General features: G+C 46.1%; 1 protein-coding gene and 1 long non-coding RNA gene across 2 annotated transcripts; both read left to right on the top strand.

Moving 5' to 3' along the window:
• Positions 1 to 2253: 2253 nt before the first annotated feature.
• Positions 2254 to 3258, top strand: LOC136473433 (uncharacterized). Its single transcript, XM_066471078.1, has one exon. It carries the CDS (start codon positions 2280 to 2282, stop codon positions 3090 to 3092), a length of 813 nt encoding a protein of 270 aa, XP_066327175.1. The 5' UTR covers positions 2254 to 2279; the 3' UTR covers positions 3093 to 3258.
• Positions 3259 to 19552: 16294 nt separating this feature from the next.
• Positions 19553 to 21956, top strand: LOC136473432 (uncharacterized). Its single transcript, XR_010762615.1, has 3 exons — positions 19553 to 19999; positions 20524 to 20615; positions 21435 to 21956. It is a non-coding gene; the product is annotated as an uncharacterized lncRNA (long non-coding RNA).
• Positions 21957 to 23167: the final 1211 nt, after the last annotated feature.

The following is a 23167-nucleotide window of genomic DNA, read 5'->3' as shown; positions in this document are numbered from 1 at the left end:
TGAGGTCCATCGAGCTCTCGGATGCAAATTTGCTGAAAGCCCCTACCTGGCGCGCCAGCTGTTGATGTTTTACCACTGATAGCTTGCCACGGGGGTACCCAAGGCAGTATGTTCGGGCTTCAGCGTATGCGGAACTCGATGGTGAACGCAAGAGACAGTCGATTTATCCTGGTTCAGGCCCTCGACTGTGGTCGAGTAACAGCCCTACGTCCAGTCGGCGTTAGCCTCTGCGTTGGATTGATTGTGTTGTAGAAATCGTGATCTCCCTTCTCTAGGAACCCTGCCCACCTTTATATAGTCAGGAGGTCAAATTTCTAGTCGATTTACAGTGAGAGTTCCTTGTAGGATTAATAATATTACTACTAAGGTTACATGGGGAGAATCCTAGTTAGACTAGATCTTTTCTCTTCCTTGCGGGGCATCCTATGGGTCCCGCACCGACAGGTTTTTTTACAAAAATATATTCTATAATTAATTAATCTAATGATACTTATTAGGCATCATAATCATTAATACTTTTATATATATATTTGGTCAAAGAATCTATGATTTCTCGAGAAGCGAGATTTATAATTTTTTGGGACGGAGGGAGTAGGAAGAAGTATGTGCCACGCCAATCGTAGCGGTAATAAATTTACGACAGTGCTAGCGCCTGGACATCTGGACAGACGCCCGCGCTACACTCCGTTTTCTGCACTCGGGCAGTCGGGCCAGCACGTCCCCGCCCGAGCCTGCATTTCACGCGCCCATGCGGGGCCCACGCCGCCCGTGTCGCCAAACCGCGCGCAGGGACCGCTCGTGGCCCCTTCGCTTCTTACGCACATTGCAACATGTGCAACACCGCCAACACCCGATCTACTTTTACAATATCTAGATGAAACATATGCAATATACGTCCGAAACAGCTGAAACACTTGCAACATACGTTTGAATCACTTGCAAAACACCAGAAAAAACTTGAAAACACGTGTGTAGCCATTGCAAACATCAAGATGAAACACTTGCACCATACGTATGAAAACACCTGAAACACTTGCATATATATGCAACATCCCGATCTAGTTTTGCAACATCCAAATAAAACATTTGCAACATATGTCTGAAACAGATGAAACATTTGGAACATACACTTGAAACATACGTGTATAGCCCATTGCAACATGTGCAACATCCCAATCTACTTTTGCAACATCCTTATGAAACACTTGCAACATACCTCTAAAATATCTGAAACATTTGAAATGTACGCTTGTAACATGCATTGTATCTCGGTATGTCCTCCTTCGCCGTCTGCATCGGGGCGCCGTAGCCGTAGCAGGAGGCAAGGCCGGAGGGCTTCTGTGCCGGAGCCTAACGCTTCTCATTGCGCGGCGGCCTCAGTGGCTAGCTGGCGGCCGAGGGAGCGGTCTCCACGCGTGGGCGCAGCGGTGCCTGTGTTGTCAGGCGAAGCGGGCTACAACGTAGAAGCATCGGCAACAGGAAGCAGCCGGGCGGCGTGGTGAAGCAGGAGAAGGAGCAACGCGGGGTGACCGTCAACGGCGGAGCGGGCCACATAGTAGGAGTAGCGTGGTGACCGATGGAGCAGGAGCAGGCGGGGTGACCGTCGACACGCTGAGCATAGCGGAGCAGGTCTCTTGTCTCCTTCTCCTTTCTTTATCCAATGAACGCAAAGGAAGAGACGGATGCGGATGCCATAATAAATAAAAACAAGCTAGCACTGAGCAAAGGTCTATTGGGCTGATATACGAGCCCACAAGAGGCGTCTGGACGGACGCCCTACACGTAAGTAGCATTTCCGATAAGTTTGTGATTCAAGATAGGCATCGACAACGTTTCTGTGTTGCTTCATTCACCGTGTGTACGTACTTGTAGGTAAAAGCAGACACGTAATAAAAACAGCGGCAAACTACGATCCTAATCCAAGGGCGAATCTTCTCGGTGGTCACCGTGGTGGCTGCCAGGCCTACTCGGTTGGATTAGACTACTAGTTAACTGAAACCTCGTGTGCCACTTGCAGTGGCCACTGGCCACACATGCAAAAGATGCGAAGGGACAGCGACGCCAACCTCTGCTTTGCCGTTCCGAGTTGGGACAAGGACGCGGCGGATCTACGCGGCTTACCTGTCCCGCCCGTTCACACGTTCCGCGGCAGCAGGCTCAGGCTGTCACCGAACATGCCGTCCAGTCCCCAGCGCCCGTGTATATATTGCTCCTACAACAACTCACGAAGCACTGCTCCCTTGTGGGTGTGGCAATCCTCAAACTCAAGCAGAGCTCGGATGGCGCTTCTAACGCTATCGTGGTGGCCGATGCTGTCGCCGTGGCTCAGCCCCGCCGCGGCGTGGTTCATCTTCTTCAACGCAGTCGTCGGCGTCATCGCCGTCATGTCTACCAGCGGCGCCCAGGCAGGGCAGGCCGGCGGCGGGGCCGGGGCCACGCCGTCGTCTCGGCGCAGGCTCTGCCGCAGCGGGTCATCTATGGTCCTGGATCGTCTCCGGTCCTTCTTCATCTTTCCCATGTGTCAGCTGCCGATCGATGAAAGCAGTGCTGCCTCGGGCTCGTACTGCTGCTCGCCAGAAGCAGAGGCGGCGTCCGCGACTCAGGCGTGCGCGCCTGAGCGCAGTCCACAGGCGCTGGCAGCCGCAACAACAGCGATCAGGGCCGCGCAACCGAGTGCGCCTGTGGCGATGGCAACAGCGGAGGACCACGCTCCTCCGGCACTGCCAATGGAGGAGGAGGACAAGGCAGAGACAGAGGCAGAGGCAGAGAAGGAGCAAGACCATGATGAGTCCATCAGCTTGGACGAGGCGTACGCGCTAGCCCAGCGGCATTGCGCGCAGCCACCGGCGTCGCCACCGCCAGCAGCAGCAGCCTCTGCTGCGTTGCCGATGGAGCACAAGAAGAAGCCAGCGAAGATGGTGGCGGACTGGCGGAGGGTATCAAAAGCAGGGGAGGCGCTGGAGGGGAAGGCGGAGTTGAACGCGCGCGCAGAGCTGTTCATCCGGCAGTTCCGGGAGGAACTCAGGCTGCAGAGGCTCAATTCCATCCTCAAGCATACCCACGGCCTGGGCTCCCCAACGGCGGTGCGGTAGCCGGCGTGCACGCCGCGGCTGCCACAATGTGCTTGCTCCGTTGTTCCCAGGGACATATCCACTGAGACACAATTTTGGATTATTGTATTTGTTATTAGTAGTTTATATATATAAGAACATCTTGATCGTCCAGCTCAGAATTGCGATACACATGAAAGTGTACAAAATTGCCAGAACATCACCTGAATTCTTAAAGCTTAGGTACATGTAGATGTAGCTGCAGAGTCCATTGAGTAGAGCAGAACAGAGAAGAGCTAAAAGAAACTGGCACTGCCGGCGCCCAGACATCCGGACGGCCGTGTCTGCAATCCATTTTCTAGGCTGTTTCGCATGCCCACGCGGGGGCCATGCCGTTCAGACGTCGCCTGCAGTCCGTTTCCCGTGCCTGCGTTTCGCGCGTCCACGCAGGCGTCCGCGCCGCTCGGACATCGCCCGTGCCACCAAACCTCACGTGGAGACCGCTCGTGCCGCCTCCGCTTCCCACGCACATGCATGCGGGAACATCTGTGCCCCTCGGCAGTGCCCTAGCAGCTGTAACAGGCGGCTGCAACAGGTGGATCTCATTTCAACATGTCCAACACTGGACCTATTTTTTTTTTAAGATGTAACACTTGCAATATACGTCCGAAACAGCTGAAACACTTGCAACATACGTATAGAACACTTGCAAAAAACCTGGAAAACAGTTGAAGGCCGTTGCAAACATGTGCAACATCCAGATGAAACAATTGGAACATACGTATGAAACACCTGTAACACTTAAAACATATGCTTGTAACATGCATGTATATGCAACATCCAGATCTACTTTTGTAACGTCTAGATGAAACACTTGAAAAATACGTCTAAAACACTTGAAACATATGCTTGCAACATGAAACATACGCTTGCAACAACGTATATAACCATTACAACATACGCAACATCCAGATGAAACACTAGAAACACGGCATCGCCGGCGACGACGACCTACCTAGTGGGGAACTGTGGTAGCCAGCAATCGGCGCTCGGGTGCAGTGGAGAGGTAGGATGATGGCAAGCAGTGAGCTAGGCATGGTGGAGAACACCATGTCGGAGCAGTCGCTGTGGACCACGCCGTGTTGGCACCGAGAACTCGGTGACAAGAGCAGGAGCGCCACCAGGTGAGTGGAGACGCTGGTAGGAGCGGGAGCGCCACATGCGCACGACACGACCGCGAGTCCAGGAGCCGTGGCATGAACCGCGTGGTGGTCGAACCGGCCAGCGTGGAAGCCATCGCCGGTGACAAGCTTGGTCGGGGTGCATTAGGTGGAGTTCCGATGAGTAAGACCATGGGTGGAGGTAGATTGGAGCTCACTTAGCCACACCAGTTATTGCAGAAAGGCAGCGACAACTCGCCGTACGGGAAGCCAAGAAACCGCTCAGCAATGGCAAACGGCGGTGTGCATGGCTTAGCCATCAGCGATGCCGGTGGTGGAAAAGTGAGATGAGAGGATAAGGTAAGAGAAAATTAATAAAGTAAGCCTGAGGATGGAGCCATCCGAGACTACTCGTGGGTCCGCTAGAGCGTTCGCTGCCGTGATGCGTCCAAACTCATGGACACACAGTTTAGGAAAGGTGACAATGTTAGAATGGTCCTAAAGCAACCATGTCATGTTCACTTCGTGCATGATCAAAGAATATGGGCGGGTTTGGTTTGTTGGGCTCATGGGAGCTTAACAGCAACAGCAAGCAAGCCTAGGCAGCCCAGGCCTCCTCGTAGGTAGCCAACCAGCGTTTGTTTGCTTCCGTGTGAAGATGAGGGTGGCCACGATGCAAAAGTCTGGCCTGCTTACCTTTGGCCCGCTTTGCAAAGGCACCGCGCGCAGTAGAAGACTGGCTTAACGGAAACAGCCACCCCCGCGCGTTTTCACTGGGCTTGGCTAAAGGGCTGTCGGTGGCTAGTTGGAAACCAAACATCCAGGAGTTGCATTACTGGAGCGGTGGAGCCTAGCCAGTGAGATGGGTAGGAAACCAAACACGTCCTATATGTATAACATTAACTGATTGCATCTGAGTTGGAGATCTGCAAGGATCGGTAAATTTGTACAACAAAAGAAAGAAAACAAACTGCATAAGACAAAGCTTTTCAAAAAAGTCAAACATTTTTAATTTTGATTTGACCAAATATATGTAAGAGATAACTTTTATGGTGCATAATAAATATCATTAGATCAATTGTTGAATATAGTTAGATACAAACGTTATTGACATAATTTCTACAAATGTAATTAAACTTAAAAAAAAAGTTTGGCCTGCACAAAATCTAGGTGACTCTTTTTGGAGGGAGTATGCTACTCAGCTGGTTAGGTTCTATCCCCTATCTATCGTTAATATTAATGTATATCTATATTTATCCCGAACATTAAATTTATATCTATCTCCAATATGAACCATGAAAATTTTCTTGTTTTCAGTCCTTTTTTGTTGTTCCTTTCTTCATTTTTATTTTTTTATTCTTTGTGTTTCCTCTTCTTTTAACTTTCCTATTTATAGGGCATGGTTATGGTGTGGATGTTTTGAATGCATATAAATTTAATTTTTATTTAAAAGTGAATTTTGATCATATAAACTTTGGGTTTTCCCAGAGCACATATACTGGAAAATCACATGACAAAATACTATTTTTTGACAATCTGAAATTTAAATGGTTTTTACTGGACTTTTAGATACCATTTAGATGCTAAACAGTTTAAACAGAAACTCAAATACAACATTACGTGAAGAAAATTTGATTTCAAAACTACAAAAGCTATGATGGAGCATCCATCCAAAACGACTCATGCTCAATTTTTTACTTGAAAAGTTACAAGGTTTTTGGAGCTCCATAAATCCTTCATTTCAAGTTAAGAAAAAGAAAATAGAAAATTAAAAGCATTTGGATGCTAAACTGTTTAAACAAAAACTCAAATACAACATTACATGAAGAAAATTTGATTTCAAAACTACAAAAGCTATGATGAAACATCCATGCAAAATGAAAGCATCTAGGCCCCTAGTTGGGTTTCAGTGATTAATGACAATACAAGATTACTATGACTAACGTGTGTTTTGCAGAGGCAATTAAGTTAGGTCATGATAATGGAGATCAATTGGGCAATCAAGGTTGTCATGCCCCTATGATGAAAATCGTTTCGGTTTTCAAAGGATGGACGATAAGGTTAAGGATGACTAGTTCTAAGTGTCGTTTGGAGTTGGAATAACACTTAGAATAGTTTAGGACTTTGTTTTTCCTCTGGCCATACTATTAAGGGGGTATGGACGGGTAGCTTGACCTAGACGAGTCTAGTGAGTTAGGTGTAGTGCACACTTGTTTAAACTAGCTCTAGGTAGCTCCTACGAATGCCTAAGATCCTTTGGAGCAAACTTCATTCACATATGTTCGAGAGTTGAAAGTGAATGGAGGGTCAAATGCTGACTGGACGCTGGCCGCAGGGTCCGGTCAGTTCATTTGATCAAGTGACTGCGTTCGGTGTGACCGAACGCTGGAATGGTTAAGTGACCGGATGCTGAGAGGCAGCGTCCGGTCGACTCCAGTAAGGTTCTAGAGAAGGGAATCTACGACCGGACGCGTTCGGTCAGTGCTGATCGGACCCTGGGGGTTCAGCGTCCGGTCGAGTACAGTAAGGTTCCAGTAAGGATTTAATGCGACCGGACGCATCCAGTCAGTGATGACCAGACCCTGCTAGCGTCCGGTCAACACATTTTCACTAGAATGCGGGTTGAACTGACCGGAGCGTCCGGTTAACCTGACCGGAGCGTCCGGTCAACCCGCAGAAGCTCATAACGGTTCGTTTTTTAGGCTGCCTTATAAATAGAAGCTCCACTCGTGTGTGGAGTCACTTTTGCTCATTCCAACAGCTGAGAAACACGTTTGTGAGTGCCAAGAAGAGCAAGGTCCTAGTGAGGTGATTGAGATTTGAGAATCCAAGAGAGTAGCCTCATTAGTGAATCAAGAGTAGCCAAGTGTGCATCCATCTTCTCATTAGGCTTCGAGTAGTCAAGTGAGAGTTCGTGCTTGTTACTCTTGGTGATCGCCATCACCTAGACGGCTTGGTGGTGATTGAGAGCTTGGTGATCACCCGGCGGAGCTTGTGGGTGACCCAACTCAAGTTGTGAGCGGCTTTGGGTGATTCGCCACGACGGAGTGTCGAAGAATCAACTCATAGAGAGCACTTGATCCTTGCGCGGATCAAGAGAGAGCTACACCCTTGCGTGGGTGCTCCAACGAGGACTAGTAGGGAGTGGCGACTCTCCGATACCTCGGCAAAACATTGCCGCGTTCCTCTCTCTCTATTTACTTTGAGCATTTCAATACTTGTCTTTACTTTCATAGAATTGCCATGCTAGAGTAAGTTTGGAACATAGGTAGCAAGTCCGTTGTGCGTTAGTTTAATAGAAACACTTTTCTAGGCACAAGGGGTTAATTGGGCTAACCATAGGATTTAATTATTGCAAGAAAATTTAGAATTAGCCTAATTCACCCCCCCCTCTTGGGCATCTTGATCCTTTCAATTGGTATCAGAGCCTCGTGCTCACATTTTTAAGCTTAACCGTTTAGAGCAAGATGTCTCACAGGGATGGACCTCCTCCTATCTTTGAGGGAGATGACTTTTCATATTGGAAAATCAGCATGGAGGCGTACTTAGAAGCACTAGATGTTGGCATTCTTAGAGCCGCCTCACAAGGCTTCCCAAAACCTTGGGATGCTACTAACCTACAAGGCGATGAGGTTAATTATAAAAAATGGAAGGTAAAGGCTCGCAACACCATCTTTAGAGGCCTTTGCAAAGATGTGTTCAACCGCGTAAGGAACCACAAAGACGCCCATGCACTTTGGTCGGGCGTTTGTGCGCTCCATGAGGGAACCAAGAGTGAGCGTGAGGAACACTATCATCTGGTGATTAAAAAGCTAAATTCATTTGAGATGCTTCCCAAAGAATGTGCTAATGAGATGTATTCATGTTTGAATGTTCTTGTAGAGGAAGTCAATGGGCTTGGACTTACTCAAATGTCACCATCCGACGTTGTGAGAAAGATCTTGAGTGTCCTCCCCATTGACAAATATGGGCATATTGTGACCGTGCTACACTAAGGTGATCTTTCCACCGCTACACCGACACAAATCTTGGGAAAGATCAATGCTCATGAGATGTACATGCACATCACGCCATAAGATGGTTCATCCTCTAACAAGAAGAAAGACAAAGACTTAGCATTCAAAGCTAGCCAAAGAAGGGCAAGGCAAGACTTGAGTATGAAAGCTCAAGTGAAGATGAAGTTGATGATGAAAGTCTTGCTCTCATGGTGAAGAAGACCGCCAAGATGCTAAAGAAGCTCAACAAGAGTGGCATCAAGTTCGATGGTAAGAAGAAGAAGTTCTTCACAAGCTCAAGAAGAAAGCCTATCTCCGAGATGGATTGCTATAATTGTGGCGAACTTGGCCATCTCGCTCATCAATGCACAAAGCCCAAGAAAGACAAGTTCAAGGACAAGAACAAGGGCAAGAAAGATGACTCAAGCAATGAAGATAAAGATGAGAAGAAGAAGAATAAGCCATACAAGAAGAGAGATGGTAAAAAGAGAGACTTCCACAAGAAGAAGAAGAGTGGAAAGGCCTACATCGTCGGTGATTGGCTCACGGACATTGATTCATCAAGTGGATCATCCGATGATGATAGTGACAATGAGAAGGTGGCCGCCATTGCCATTGATCTTTCATCTTCACCACCACCATCGCCATCATCCTCTACACACCTATGCCTTATGGCCAAGGATGAACGCAAGGTATTAAATGATGGTGATAGTAGTGATGATGAGCAAGCTAGTGATGATAGCGATAGCGATGATGATGATTCACCTTCATATGATGATCTTGTCAAAATACTAAGAAAATACACTAAGATCATTAGAAAGAGTAGAGCTACAAATGAAAAGCTTGATGCTAAAAATGATTCACTCCTAGCAAAGTGCGACACATTAGAAAAGGCTAATGATGAGCTTAGAGAAACTAATGATGCTATATCATCCAAACTCAAGGAGCTCAAATCTTCTAAGAAAGAGCTTAAAGATAAACATGATAAACTTAAGTGGGTGCACAATGAGCTCATCACTAGCCACAACAAGCTAAAAGATGAATATACAACTCTTAAGATCAATCATGATACTCTTGTTATTGCTCAAGAATTTTTACCAAATGAGTCACATGATGCTACTAACCATGTTGTTAAGATTGATATAGCTACATCATGTGATGATTTGATTGATGAGAGCATTGAGCAAGGATCTAGTGGCAAAGGCAAGCAAGTGGTTGAGTGCAATGACTATGATGAATATGTCAAGCTCAAGAACACAAATGAGAAGCTCATGAAAGATCTTGAAGAAATGAAAAGCCACAACACCATTATGCTAGAAACTCTTGATCATGACAAAGAGTTGATTCTTGAGAATGAGAAGCTCAAAGAAGAAAACAAGAAGCTCAAGGAGGAGAAGAAAGATGATGCTCTAAAGGAAGAAAATAAGAAGCGCAAGTTGGAGAAAGAGCATCTCAAGATTGGGTTGAGCAAGTTTGCTAGAGGCAAGCACCTCCAAAGTGAGCTACTCATGAACACCGTCATGAAAATGGATAGAAGTGGCATTGGATATGTGGCAAGTGTAGAGAAGAAGAAGACTCAAGTTCAACAACAACAATCAAAGCCAAAGAGATGTTTTGAATGTGGATAAGAAGGCCACTTTGCTCTTGAGTGTCAAACTCCACCGCCACAACCCTTGCCCAAGCATGCTAGACCTTTGCCTTCAATGCTCACTTCATGCTTAGAAAGGACTCTAGTGGAAAGATGAAAGTCATGTTCTTAGGACCCCTTAACAAGAATAGGCCTAAGAAGATTTGGGTGGCTAAGTCACTTGTTGAGAAGGTAAAGGGCCCTCAACAAGTTTGGATTCCTAAAGCTTGAATCTCTTGTGTGTAGGTGAACTACAAGACCGGTGAAAGTCATTGGGCTATTGATAGTGGTTGCACTCAACATATGACCGGTGATCCTCGTATGTTCACCTCACTAGATGAAGAGGTAGATGGACAAGAGAAAATAATATTTGGAGATAACTCAAAGGGCAAGGTTAAAGGATTGGACAAAGTGGCAATATCAAATGATTATTCCATCTCCAATGTGCTCTATGTTGCTTCATTGAGCTTCAACTTGCTATCCGTTGGACAATTGTGTGATCTTGGCTTCCAATGCTTATTCACCGAGAAGGAGGTTGTTGTATCTAAGGTAGATAACAATCAAGTGATATTCAATGGATTTAGATACAACAACCTATATCTAGTGGACTTCACCTCCGAAGATACAAATTTGAAGACTTATCTATTCACCAAAACAACACTTGGGTGGCTATAGCATAGAAGACTTGCTCATGTTGGTATGAGTTCACTCAAGAAGCTTATGAAGAATAATTTGGTGAGAGGGTTGAAGGATGTGAAGTTTGAAAAGGACAAGCTTTGTAGTGCATGTCAAGCCAGCAAGCAAGTTGCAAATACTCATCCAACCAAAGCTTTCATGTCAACCACAAGAGTGCTAGAACTCCTACACATAGATTTATTTGGACCAACAACATACAAGAGTTTGGGAGGGAATCTCTATTGTCTTGTGATTGTTGATGAGTATTCAAGGTATACATGGGTATTCTTCCTTCATGACAAATCCAAAGTTGCATCTTGCTTCAAGAAGTTTGCAAAGAGAGCTCAAAATGAATTTGAAGTGAAGCTCAAGAAGATAAGAAGTGACAATGGAAAAGAATTTGACAACACAAACATTGAAGCTTATTGTGATGAAGTTGGGATCAAGCATGAAGTCCCAAGGAGCACATGAGAATCTTGATGATGTAGGTGATGAACCATTGAGGGAGGCTATGAAGAATATTTCGGTGGGAGACATCAAGCCAAAAGATGATGAAGATGATGTACAAGTCATTGATCAATCTTCTTCATCAAGTGTGCTACAAGATGGTGAAAAAGATGGGAGAGTAGAAAATGAAGATACTCATATCTCCCATGAGCAAATGGTGGTACAAGCACAAGATGTTGATGCTCCACAACCTCCTCCTCAAGTGGTCAATAGAAGAAATACACCTCTCCTACAAGATCATCCATAAGATCTCATCATAGGGAGTCCATCAAAGGGTGTAATGACTCGATCTAAAAAACTTGCTTCATTTATTGCTCATCACTCTTTTGTCTCTTGCTATGAGCCTACTAAGGTAGAAGAAGCTCTTAAAGATCCGGATTGGATCAATGCCATGCATGAAGAGTTGAACAACTTCACTCACAATGAAGTTTAGACTCTTGAAGAGCGACCAAAAGGTGCAAGAGTCATTGGAACAAAGTGGGTATTCCGCAACAAGCAAGATGATCAAGGTGTTGTTGTGAGGAACAAGGCAAGACTAGTTGCAAAGGGGTTCTCTCAAGTTGAAGGTTTGGATTTTGGAGAGACCTTTGCACTGGTTGCAAGATTAGAAGCCATCCGTATCCTACTTGCATATGCATCACATCATGAAATGAAACTATATCAAATATATGTAAAAAGTGCATTTTTAAATGGCTTTATTAATGAACTAGTCTATGTTGATCAACCTCCCGGGTTTAAAGACCCTAGATATCCTAATCATGTTTATAGGTTGTTCAAGGCATATATGGGCTTAAGCAAGCCCCAAGAGCTTGGTATGAGCGCCTTCGTGACTTTCTCATTGAGAAGGGCTTCACCATTGGGAAGGTCGACACCATACTATTCACCAAGAAGCTCGATGGGTATATCTTCATTTGTCAAGTATATGTTGATGATATCATCTTTGGATCATCAAATGAAGACTCATGCAAAGAATTTGGTGAATTGATGTCAAAGGAGTTCGAGATGTCAATGATTGGTGAGCTTACATTCTTTCTTGGTTTTCAAGTCAAGCAAATGAAAGAAGGCATCTTCATCTCTCAAGAGAAATACATAAAAGATCTTCTCAAGAGATTCAAGATGGATGAATGTAAGCCAATCAAGACACCAATGCCTACCAATGGACATCTCGACCTAGTGAGGGAGGTAATCTGGTTGATCAACCTCTCTACCGTTCTATGATTGGTAGCTTATTATATTTAACCACATCTAGGCCCGACATCATGTTTAGTATGTGTATGTGTGCTAGATTTCAAGCTAATCCTAAGGAAACACATTTAATTACCGTAAAAAGAATCCTTAGGTATCTTAAGCACACACTAAGTATTGGCCTTTGGTATCCCAAAGGAGCTATATTTGAATTAGTTGGCTATTCCGATTCGGATTATACCGGATGCAAAGTGGATAGAAAGAGCACATCCGGAGGGTGCCATTTGCTTGGTAGATCACTTGTGTCTTGGTCCTCCAAGAAATAAAATAGTGTGGCTTTGTCCACCGCCGAAGCGGAATACATTGCCGTGGGTGCTTGTTGTGCACAAATTTTATACATGAAACAAACTTTGCTAGACTATGGTGTAGTTCTAGAAAAGGTACCTCTTTTGTGCGACAATGAAAGTGCGGTAAAACTTGCAAATAATCCGGTTCAACACTCTCGCACCAAGCACATAGATATCCGCCATCACTTTCTAAGAGATCATGTTGGTAAAAATGATATATCACTAGAAGGTGTATGAACTGAAGATCAATTAGCGGATATCTTCACTAAACCGCTAGATAAGGCTATATTTTGTAGATTGCGGAATGAGCTCAATGTACTTGATTTTAGTAACTTCACTAAAAATTGAGCTTGTGTTGTCCCTTGCATTCATTGTAATATACAACATGTTTAATTTTTTGCAATGCATATAGGGCTTGTCTAACATGGTTAAGATAACCGTCGAAAAGCGTGTGAATAAGCTTAACCTTGGATCAAACTTGCAAGCAACTAGATTTACTTACAAGTATTGCATATCCATGAATGTTGTTTTGTCGTTTTGTTCCATTTGCCATCTTATTGCCTATTTTCTTAAAAAGAATTATAGCCTAAGATAAAATATTTTGAAAAATATGAGGGTTTGAGAGAGGTCACTCACATCAGTCCCAATTGGTGTTTATTTGGATCTTATTCAAGTTGGGACTTGATTGGGAACAGGCAGCGCGAAGGAACTTTGAAGATTTGCTTGAAAAGGACCACCGGATGCTACACCGAACGCTGCTGTCCAGCGTCCGGTCAGTTCACAGGAGGTGAACAGAAGCTGAAGGAGTGACCGGACGCTGCGCTTGTGTGTTCGATTAGGAAGGGATCCAACATCCGGTCGTTTGAAGGAGAATCAGGCTGAGCTGACCGGACCCTACCTACATCCGGTCATGGACCACCGGACGCGTCCGGTCGCGATTCCAGAGGAATTGGACCTCTCTGGAATCGACTAGACGCTGGGTGGTAGCGTCCGATCGCTACCACCAGGGCATCCGATCAATGGAGAACGTGCGATTTCTGAACTCTTTCCATGTTTCCTTCTCCGTTACGCGTGGGATCTCCTTTTAACCGCCCGTGTTTTCGATCTCAGCTGTATCCCGCAGCAGCGCCTAACCCTAATCACCGTAGCCGCCGCCTCCGTGCCTGAGAGTCTCCCGCACCACCGACATCGCCAGTGCTGCCCTTGGTAGCCTCTGTGCCACCACCGCACGCCCAAGCCGCCAGCCTCGCATGCCACCGCGCCTCCCCGCGTGCCCAAGCCACCGCGCGCCACCACAGCACCGCCTGCAGCGCCTCCCCACGCCTACAACGTCACGTCGTCCTTCCTTCACCGTGCCCGTGTCTTCTCTAGTGCTGTCCTCGCTCCGCGCCGGTAAGGCCCTACTACCGATTCATCAAATTGCCTAGTTTCAGCGCAGCAACCCTAACTTCATCACAATGTCGCTGATCCCTGGCCGATTCTTCGCAGAGCTTTGAGAACCCTAACCCTAGCCGGTTTAGTGATTCCACGCGTGACATCTCATCCTTTCTCAGGTTGCAGGTTTGTCAGGTAGCATGCCTGTCGCTTCAATCTCGTACCTACATTGCTTGCTTCCTAGGGTTTTCACATCTATTAGATATATTGTATTCATTTATATATCCATCTATTCTATCGTGCAGCGAGTCGGTGCTGTCGAGGTTCTTGTGGCAGTTGTCAGTTAACTCGAAGCCAAGCTCGCGAGTACAGATCGAGGCCAAGCCTGGGGAGTGTTAGTTTGATAGTTGATCTTTGTCAGCGGCAGTTCATCTTCTTGTCAGATCAGATAGCTCGCATGAAGAATGTTGGGGTGGTCCAGGAGATGACGATCGGAGGCCCCTGCCTTGCCAGCCTATAGGACCAAAAGGCAAGGCGATGAAGTAGGTCACATCTAAGAAGCGGAAGTACCCTGATGCAGAGACAGCGAGAGCAGCTGCAGTCGCTGAGGCTGCAGAGCGTGCCGAGAGAGGAGGTGCCCACAGTGGAGTTGTCATAGCGGATCATCTAGCACCAGACGCGCAGGGCAGACTAAGGGAGATTGAGCAACTTCATGGTAGTCCACCTAGGACTGTCGTGATGGCAGGACATCATCTGGCTATTGAGGAGCCTCAGTGTCAGGGGGAGTTTTAGCAGGAGCCACAGCAGCAGCCCCCACTAGCAGAGCCTCAGCCAGCTCAGGAGACTCAGGAGGGCCAGTAGGCCGAGGAGACCGAGCCAGCACCCCAGCTATGTCGCTCTGGTCATACTAGTGCTATAGTTCCACCGAGGCCAGCTACACAGCGTAGGGGTTCACGCCCACCGCCTAGACCACAGGGTCCGCCTCCAGTGGTACACCTTGACTTGAGGGCTGCCATAGCCAGATAGGTTCGGCAGTTGAGGTTTGTTGAGTTTGACGTGTGGTTCCCTCTGAGGAGGGATGAGAGAGCAGCAGAGGGTTTCTATACACCGCTCTAGGAGGATTTCTATAATGCTTATCTCAACAGTGGGGTAGTGTTCAGATCTCAGCGGGTATGCAGTATAGAGTCTATTATGGCAGTAGCCGGAGAGCATATCCGCCCCTACTTATCATATTTGTCAGGGCTGACAGATCTGATTGGCCGAACAGGAGTGTATGTACCATCTTGGGTTTGGCAGTTCTACGCATCGCTCTACGTTGACCCGCATCATAACTTCATACATTTTGCATTCAACGGCAGAGACTATAGGGTGATGAGTTTTAGGGCCTAGGAGATACTGAGGCTACATGATCAGTCTATCAGATTGCATGAGGTATGTTATGGATAGTAGGAGCCTCCCAGGCGTCCTCATGGAGGTTTAGTGCCCCCTACTGATCTTGTACGATATTGCTTCAAGGAGCCCTTTGGTGAGGGGTCGAGGAGGAACCCCAGTGACCTGACTCCTACAGCTCAAGTACTAGAGGCTATTATTAGGAGGACACTACTTCCCAGGTTGGGATATAGAGAGGGTCTGACTCGCTTACAGCTCTGGCTCCTCAACGCCCTGATGCAGCAGACCGTGTTCGACATTTGGGACCTCCTTCTATCAGAGATGGAGGATACTATAGCTGAGGGCTTCAAGGGTCGCAGACAGCTTCCATATGCACATTGGATTACATTCATGATGCTCCAGTCTGTGCAGGTTAGGACCCTAGAGATGGTTGCCGAGTATAGAGGTGCCACCATAGAGTTTCCAGCATATAACATGACACAGAGGATCAGACACAGCACTCCATAGGCACCTGATCAGCCCAGCCATCGTCTAGATGTTTCAGAGTCAGCAGCTCAGCAGGATAAGATTATCCGAGGCATAGCCGCCACTAAGGAGGAGCAGCTTGAGGCACAACAGGAGGTGATAGAGTCTAGTGATAGTTTGAATGATGACTATCAGCCGATTCCTCATATGCCTCCATGCAGACATGATGCAGAGGCCGGTAGTTCTAGCTCAGCTCCACCTGCACCACAGACAAACCCCGCTCTGATTGCTATTCTTGAGCGGATGCAGCAGGATCAGGCATGATAGGCTCAGGAGACCGCTGCCAACTTCGCACAGTTTTAGGCTCGTCAGGACGAGTTCCAGCAACAGCAGCAGCTCCTTCAGCAGCAGCAGCAGTAGCTCCTTCAGCAGCAGCAGCAGCAGATGCATCAGCAATAGTTACTCATGTAGCAGCAGCTTATGGGATTCATGCAGCATGTAGTAATAGCACTTGGGGCCCCATAGCCACAACCTTCGCCCTAGCTTGCTCAGCCTGCCACCACTACGATGACTCCAACAGTACAGTCCAGTGGGCTTTAGAGTCAGGGATAGCCTCCAGCTCCATTTGCTTCACCTACAGTTCAGGTGTCCCAGTGGTTGTCCTCACCAGTGGTAGCCCCGCAGTTCACTCCATATCATACGGGCTTCTTACCGGATCAGTCATCCTCGCTTTTTGTGCCTGACACGTTAGTCTCCAGGAGTCTTGGAGCATCCTTCAGCGAGTTGACTGGCATGCCTACACCGCCTCATATGCATACCGCCGGTCCTTCTACAACAGCCCCTATCGTCGTGACTACTCAGAGGCTCCCCTCGTCTGTTGCCTCTTCAGATCCTACGACAGACGTCCTAGCAGCATCACAGATAGCACCTGCCCCAGCTCAGACCCAGACCGCTTCAGCGACACTTCCTGCCACAGAGGGTCAGTTAGTTCAGAGCTCAGGATCAGATGATGATGGTGCCCAGTTTCATCTTGCTCCACGTACTTTAGCGCCCAGCTCGTCTGCTACAGCCCCGCCGATCGACTCTTAGGTTTTGGTGTTTGACGCCAAAGGGGGAGAGGGTTCGAGTATGTAGACTCAGGGGAGTGACATTTAGAGGGAGCTAGTTATCTATTATTAGTCTATTATATATATTTGGAGTTTTATTTGTGTGATATACTATTACTATTATGTATTGTGTTACTTTCATGCATACTATTATGTCTATGTGATAATGATATCTACGTGATTGTGATATATGACATGTGTGCTCTCTACTTTACATTATTTATGTCATATCACTTGTGTTATGCTCATTTACCTTTGCTTCCGCGTTTATACTCCGATGCAAATGAGCGTTGTTACTTGTACTCTTGCTTAATTCATATTCTTTGAGTACATTGTGTTGGCTTGGGTCATATAAGCTTGACTAACACTTTTGTTCTTATCGACAAAAGCTTATATGAACCAAGCCCGTCAAAAACCTCACTCTTTTACATACTCGAGGTGGTATTGTCATCAATCACCAAAAAAGGGAAGAGTGAAAGCATCTAGGCCCCTAGTTGGGTTTCAGTGATTAATGACAACACAAGGTTACTATGACTAACGTGTGTTTTGCAGGGGCAATTAAGTTAGGTTATGATAATGGAGATCAATTGGGCAATCAAGGTTGTCACGCCCCTATGATGGAAATCGTTTCGGTTTTTAAAGGATGGACGATAAGGTTAAGGATGACTAGTTCTAAGTGTCATTTGAAGTTAGAGTGACACTTAGAGTAGTTTAGGACTTTGTTTTTCCTCTGGCCGTACTATTAAGGGGGGTATGGACGGGTAGCTTGACCTAGATGAGTCTAATGAGTTAGGTGTGGTGCACACTTGTTTAAACTAGCTCTAGGTAGCTCCTATAAATGCCTAAGATCCTTTGGAGCAAACTTCATTCACATATGTTCGAGAGTTGGAAGTGAATGGAGGGTCAAATGCTGACCGGATGCTGGCCGCAGGGTCCGGTCAGTTCATTTGATCAAGTGACTGCGTTCGATGCGACGGGACGCTGGAATGGTCAAGTGACCGGACGATGAGAGGCAGCGTCCGGTCGACTCCAGTAAGGTTCCAGAGAAGGGAATCTACGACCGGACGTGTCCGGTCAGTGCTGACCGGACCCTACGGGTTCAGCGTCCGATCGAGTATAGTAAGGTTCCAGTAAGGGTTTAATGCGACCGGACGTATCCGGTCAGTGGTGACCGGACCCTGCCAGCGTCCGGTCAACACATTTTCACTGGAATGCGGGTTGAACTGACCGAAGCGTCCGGTCAACTTGACCGGAGCGTCCGGTCACCCCGCAGAAGCTCATAACGGTTCGTTTTTCAGGCTGCCTTATAAATAGAAACTCCACTCGTGTGTGGAGTCACTTTTGCTTATTCCAACAGCTGAGAAACACGTTTGTGAGTGCCAAGAAGAGCAAGGTCCTAGTGAGGTGATTGAGATTTGAGAATCCAAGAGAGTAGCCTCATTAGTGAATTAAGAGTAGCCAAGTGTGCATCCATCTTCTCATTAGGCTTCGAGTGGTCAAGTGAGAGTTCGTGCTTGTTACTCTTGGTGATCGCCATCACCTAGACGGCTTGGTGATCACCCGACGGAGCTTGTGGGTGACCCAACTCAAGTTGTGAGCAGCTTTGGGTGATTCGCCGCGACGGAGTGTCGAAGAATCAACCCGTAGAGAGCACTTGATCCTTGCGCGGATCAAGGGGGAGCTACACCCTTGTGCGGGTGCTCCAACGAGGACTAGTGGGGAGTGGCGACTCTCCGATACTTCGGCAAAACATCGCCGCGTTCCTCTCTCCCTATTTACTTTGAGCATTTACTTTGAGCATTTCAATACTTGTCTTTACTTTCATAGAATTGCCATGCTAGAGTAAGTTTGGAACATAGGTAGCAAGTCCGTTGTGCGTTAGTTTAATAGAAATACTTTTCTAGGCACAAGGGGTTAATTAGGCTAACCGTAGGATTTAATTATTGCAAGAAAATTTAGAATTAGCCCAATTCACCCTCCTCTTGGGCATCTTGATCCGTTCACAAAATGACTCGTGCTCGATTTTTTTTTACTTAAAAAAAGTTACAAGATTTTTAGAGCTCCATAAATCCTTAATTTCAAGTTAGGAAAAATAAAATAGAAAATCAAAAGCAGCCATAATGCCAATCGACATTCTAGATGCCGACTAGCTGAAAACATATTCTAAATTGATAACTTAGATATTACTTAAAATTAAATTCCCCCAAAAAATTGGCTAATCCAATAGTCTCTGTAGAAATTGCTATTTAGCTAAGATGAGCCCACCCTGTATCGTCAAAATAAAAAAAATCCCATCTATCTTTCCCTTTCTCGAAAAAACACAAATTTTATAAACTATATTTTTTTAGATTCACAAATTTTATAAACTTTTTTTTTTGAAACACAAATTTTATAAACTTTGATCCACTTGGCGTAGTGTGGGCAAAGCGGCAAGCCTATGGAGGACTTCACATCCTCGCTCTTAGAGCCTGCACCACCTCCTGCAGCCTAGATGACGACGACAGTAATTAACATTTCTATCCCAACAACTAAAACATTCATAAGAGAATCGTTGACAGGCGTGCGAAAAAACGCCGCTCGCGCCCAGATCACCCGGCGTGCGAAAACCCGGGTCTATGATTTTTCCCGGCCACGTGCGATGCTCGGTAGCCCGCTCGCTTCCCCAGCGCACGCATGCTTTCCTCCCCACTCGCTTCCCCCGGCGTGCGCTACCTCCTCCTCCAATCACGCGATCTCCTCTTCCAATCCAATCACGTAAGGAAGCAGCCTCCAATCACGTACAAAGATCCGCGGCATCCTTTCCCATCGCGATGCCATCGGCAGAAGGCAAACCTGAAACGCGACGCGCCGCCGTTCTCCCCCCTCGCCGTCGTCGCGCACCCAGTCCGCCCTCGCCCGCGCCGCCACCGCAACGCCGTGTCGAGAAGGAGAAGGCCCGATGACGGAGCTCTGTTGTCCTTGCCCCGCCCCACGTAGATCATCAGGTATTCTTGTCCATCAGGCCGATCCACGTTGTGGTCGCGTCTTCTGGTCAACATCGGCGTCGCGCACTCTAATCCGCATCCCTAGGAGCGCGAGGCGTCACCGTAGGCCGTAGCGGCTGCTACAGATGTTGTTCGGTGAGTATTCCTCTGGATCTCCATCGTATGTGTTTCCTCATCGTTCTAGCCAATGATGAAGGAAGTCGTTCCTAATCTCGCCTGATCAAAGGACGGCACGACGCGAAGGCGAACAGAGACATGCCCACTACCTGTTTGTTTTATGTCATTGGTTGCTGTTGCCAGTCTGACTGTTGATGAATCATTTTAGTGTCTGCTTGCATTCCAAGCCTTTGTTTGTGCTATACAAATGGTTTGTTTAATGGTTGCAATATGCCTCTAAACATTTCAAAGTGGAAAGTGATAACATGATAGAATTAATAGTTGGATTGCTAAGGACTACATCCTCCTTCCACTCTAGGACTTGCAAGAACCATGAATCTAATGTAGTTATAAACTGCTCAATGGACTCTAAAAATAATGAATAAAAACAAGCTTATATTAGTGAGCTCAGGAATAGGACAAATACCTTGATAGTTTGCACCTAACAAACAACCACTGAATTGTTTCGTTACAGATGGAATTTACTGAATTTTTTACTGCAGATTGATCAATTTGTGAAGAACATCTTCTCTGAGTGGTGATCAGGCGAACCACATCCACTACTTTTGCTTCCGTTATCAAGGCACCGTTTCAGGTATATTTCATAGCTCATCTCATATCTGAATCTCAAAGGATATGATGTTTTTTTCATTGGTGAAACACTAGTCTTTTCAATCCGAGACTTCTTTGAACCAATATAAGCATTCAGTGGACCATGATTAAGTAGTGGCTGCTTTATTATTTTCTTACCTTCATGAGCAATTTAGATGTTTGAGAATGCAGATGGTACTTGTTCACAAGCAAAACTGAAAACAGATGCTACTTGTTCTCAAGCAAAACTGAAAACAGATTCTACTGCTATCTCTATTTTTTCTTTATTACAATTGAAAATAGATGCTATGCTGCACTTTCTTTGATCCCTAGCCAATATAGTATTGAGTTATGTATAGGGTCAGGATACCATGTGCCTTTGTGCTGTGAGATAGTTGCTTGTTTTCTTGAAAAAAACATGAACTGTAATTGTGTTGTTGGCGTCCTGGTGTTCCATCACCACTCTGCATAGAACCCGAGCAAGTAGTAGCACACGCCATGCACATTGGATGGCAGTGCTGCAGCGGTTTTCAACAGAGGGGATGAATTGAAGGAGTGCTTATGAGATGTCGACCAACTTTTTCCAATGCAGACCGGCATGCCTGAGTGTTGGACATTTTAAAGCCTGATGCTTATGAAAAAATGTCCAGATTCCCACAGGTGGCTTAATAGCAAAAAAATTCATTTTTTCTCATTGTGTTGCACAGCCACAACCTAATGTTATGATTATTTGACATACAACAGACTAAAACATAGAAGAGAGTTCCAGTCATTTCAGCCTAATCGTTTGATGTCTCTAATGGGTCAAAACTGTTAATTTCAGGAAAGTATCCCAAATATCATAGAAGAGAAGGTGAATGAAGACATGCTTGGAGTAGAATCAAAAGTTCAGCTGTCTATTCCAAACTTCTGTCATATGAATTTCAGTGCTTCAAGGTTTGATTGCAGTCAAACTTATGGTGTTCATCACTTTGCACAATCTCATAGGTGTCATGTTTGCTTCATGTATTCTCTTCTGGTGTGTTCCAAATGATTAGGATAGGGGAAGTATTTAGGCTCAAGCAAGCTGAGCCTTATATTAGATTGGACAATTTTTTTGATTGCTGATGCTTCAAAAAGTTTTGGAAGCCCCATTGACCTACTGTCTGTACATGCATCTCATAGACTCCTTATTTCAGGTTAGGTTCCTAGAAGCACTAGGCTAGGCTTAATGCCATTGCACATTGGCACCTCAATAGCCCCTTGTCTGTGCATAAGCACTAAACTATCACTGCTACGGTGCCTGAGATGCCCAAATATATGGCATGCGTCAATAACTTGTTGGAATAAAAAGCATTTATGTTTAAGTTGCTATCAAGTTCTTTGTAATATATGTGATGACAGTACAACACACGCTCATACATATGTTCTTGTGACATTATGTTTTTCTGTTGCAACGCACGAGTATTTACCTAGTCAATTCAAAAAAGAAAAAGAAAAAAGTAATTAACATCAATGGGAAGAAAACAAAACAGAATATGAGCACCAGTCGGGAATCGAACCCAGGTCAGTACCTAGGCCCTGGCGGGGTACTATTCTTCCACTAGGCCACTGGTGCTGATTTTTTTGTTTCGCATTCTGAAATTTATATTGTAAACTATTTCCCTTTGAGCAGTCAAATAACGTTGGGGAATCAAAAACGAGAAAAGGTCCGTTTTTAAAAGAAGCTGTTCGTCTGCTAATCCCATGAGAGTCTGATTTAGGCCTCCTTTGGATCAAAGAAATTTCATAGAAAATAGGTGGGTGAAAGCATCTAGGCCCCTAGTTGGATTTCGGTGATTAATGTCAATACAAGATTACTATGATTAACGTGTGTTTTGCAGAGGCAATTAAGTTAGGTCATGGTAATGGAGATCGATTGGGCAATCGAGGTTGTCATGCCCCTACGATGGAAATCGTTTCGGTTCTCAAAGGATGGACGACAAGGTTAAGGATGACTAGTTCTAAGTGTCAATTGGAGTTGGAGAGACACTTAGAGTAGTTTAGGACTTTGTTTTTCCTTTGGCCGTACAATAAAGGGGGGTATGAACGGGTAGCTTGACCTAGTTGACTCTAGTGAGTTAGGTGTGGTGCACACTTGTTAAAACTAGCTCTAGGTAGCTCCTATGAATGCCTAAGATCCTTTGGAGCAAACTTCATTCACATATGTTCGAAAGTTGGAAGTAAATGGAGTGTCAAACACTGACCGGACACTGGCTCCGGTGCGACCGGACGCTGGCCGCAAGGTCCGGTCAGTTCATTTGACTGAGGTAATCAAGTCTGGTGTGATCGGACGCTGGAAGGTCGTGTGACCGGACGCTGAGGGCCAGCGTCCGGTCGACTCCAGTAAGGGTCCAGACTTGGGAAAGAGTGACCGGACGCGTCCGGTCAGTGGTGACCGGACCCTGAGTATCCAGCGTCCGGTCATTTACAGTAAGCATCCAAGAGCGATCGGACGCGTCCGGTCGGTACTGACCAGACTCTGACAGCGTCCGGTCATCACTTGAAAACTGTACGCGGGATGAACTGACCGGAGCG

The sequence above is a fragment of the Miscanthus floridulus genome, chromosome 8 (genome assembly GCF_019320115.1).
Source record: "Miscanthus floridulus cultivar M001 chromosome 8, ASM1932011v1, whole genome shotgun sequence".
NCBI lineage: Eukaryota > Viridiplantae > Streptophyta > Magnoliopsida > Poales > Poaceae > Miscanthus > Miscanthus floridulus.
Note: the sequence above shows the minus strand (reverse complement) of the source record. Positions and strands in the feature narration are given on the sequence as shown.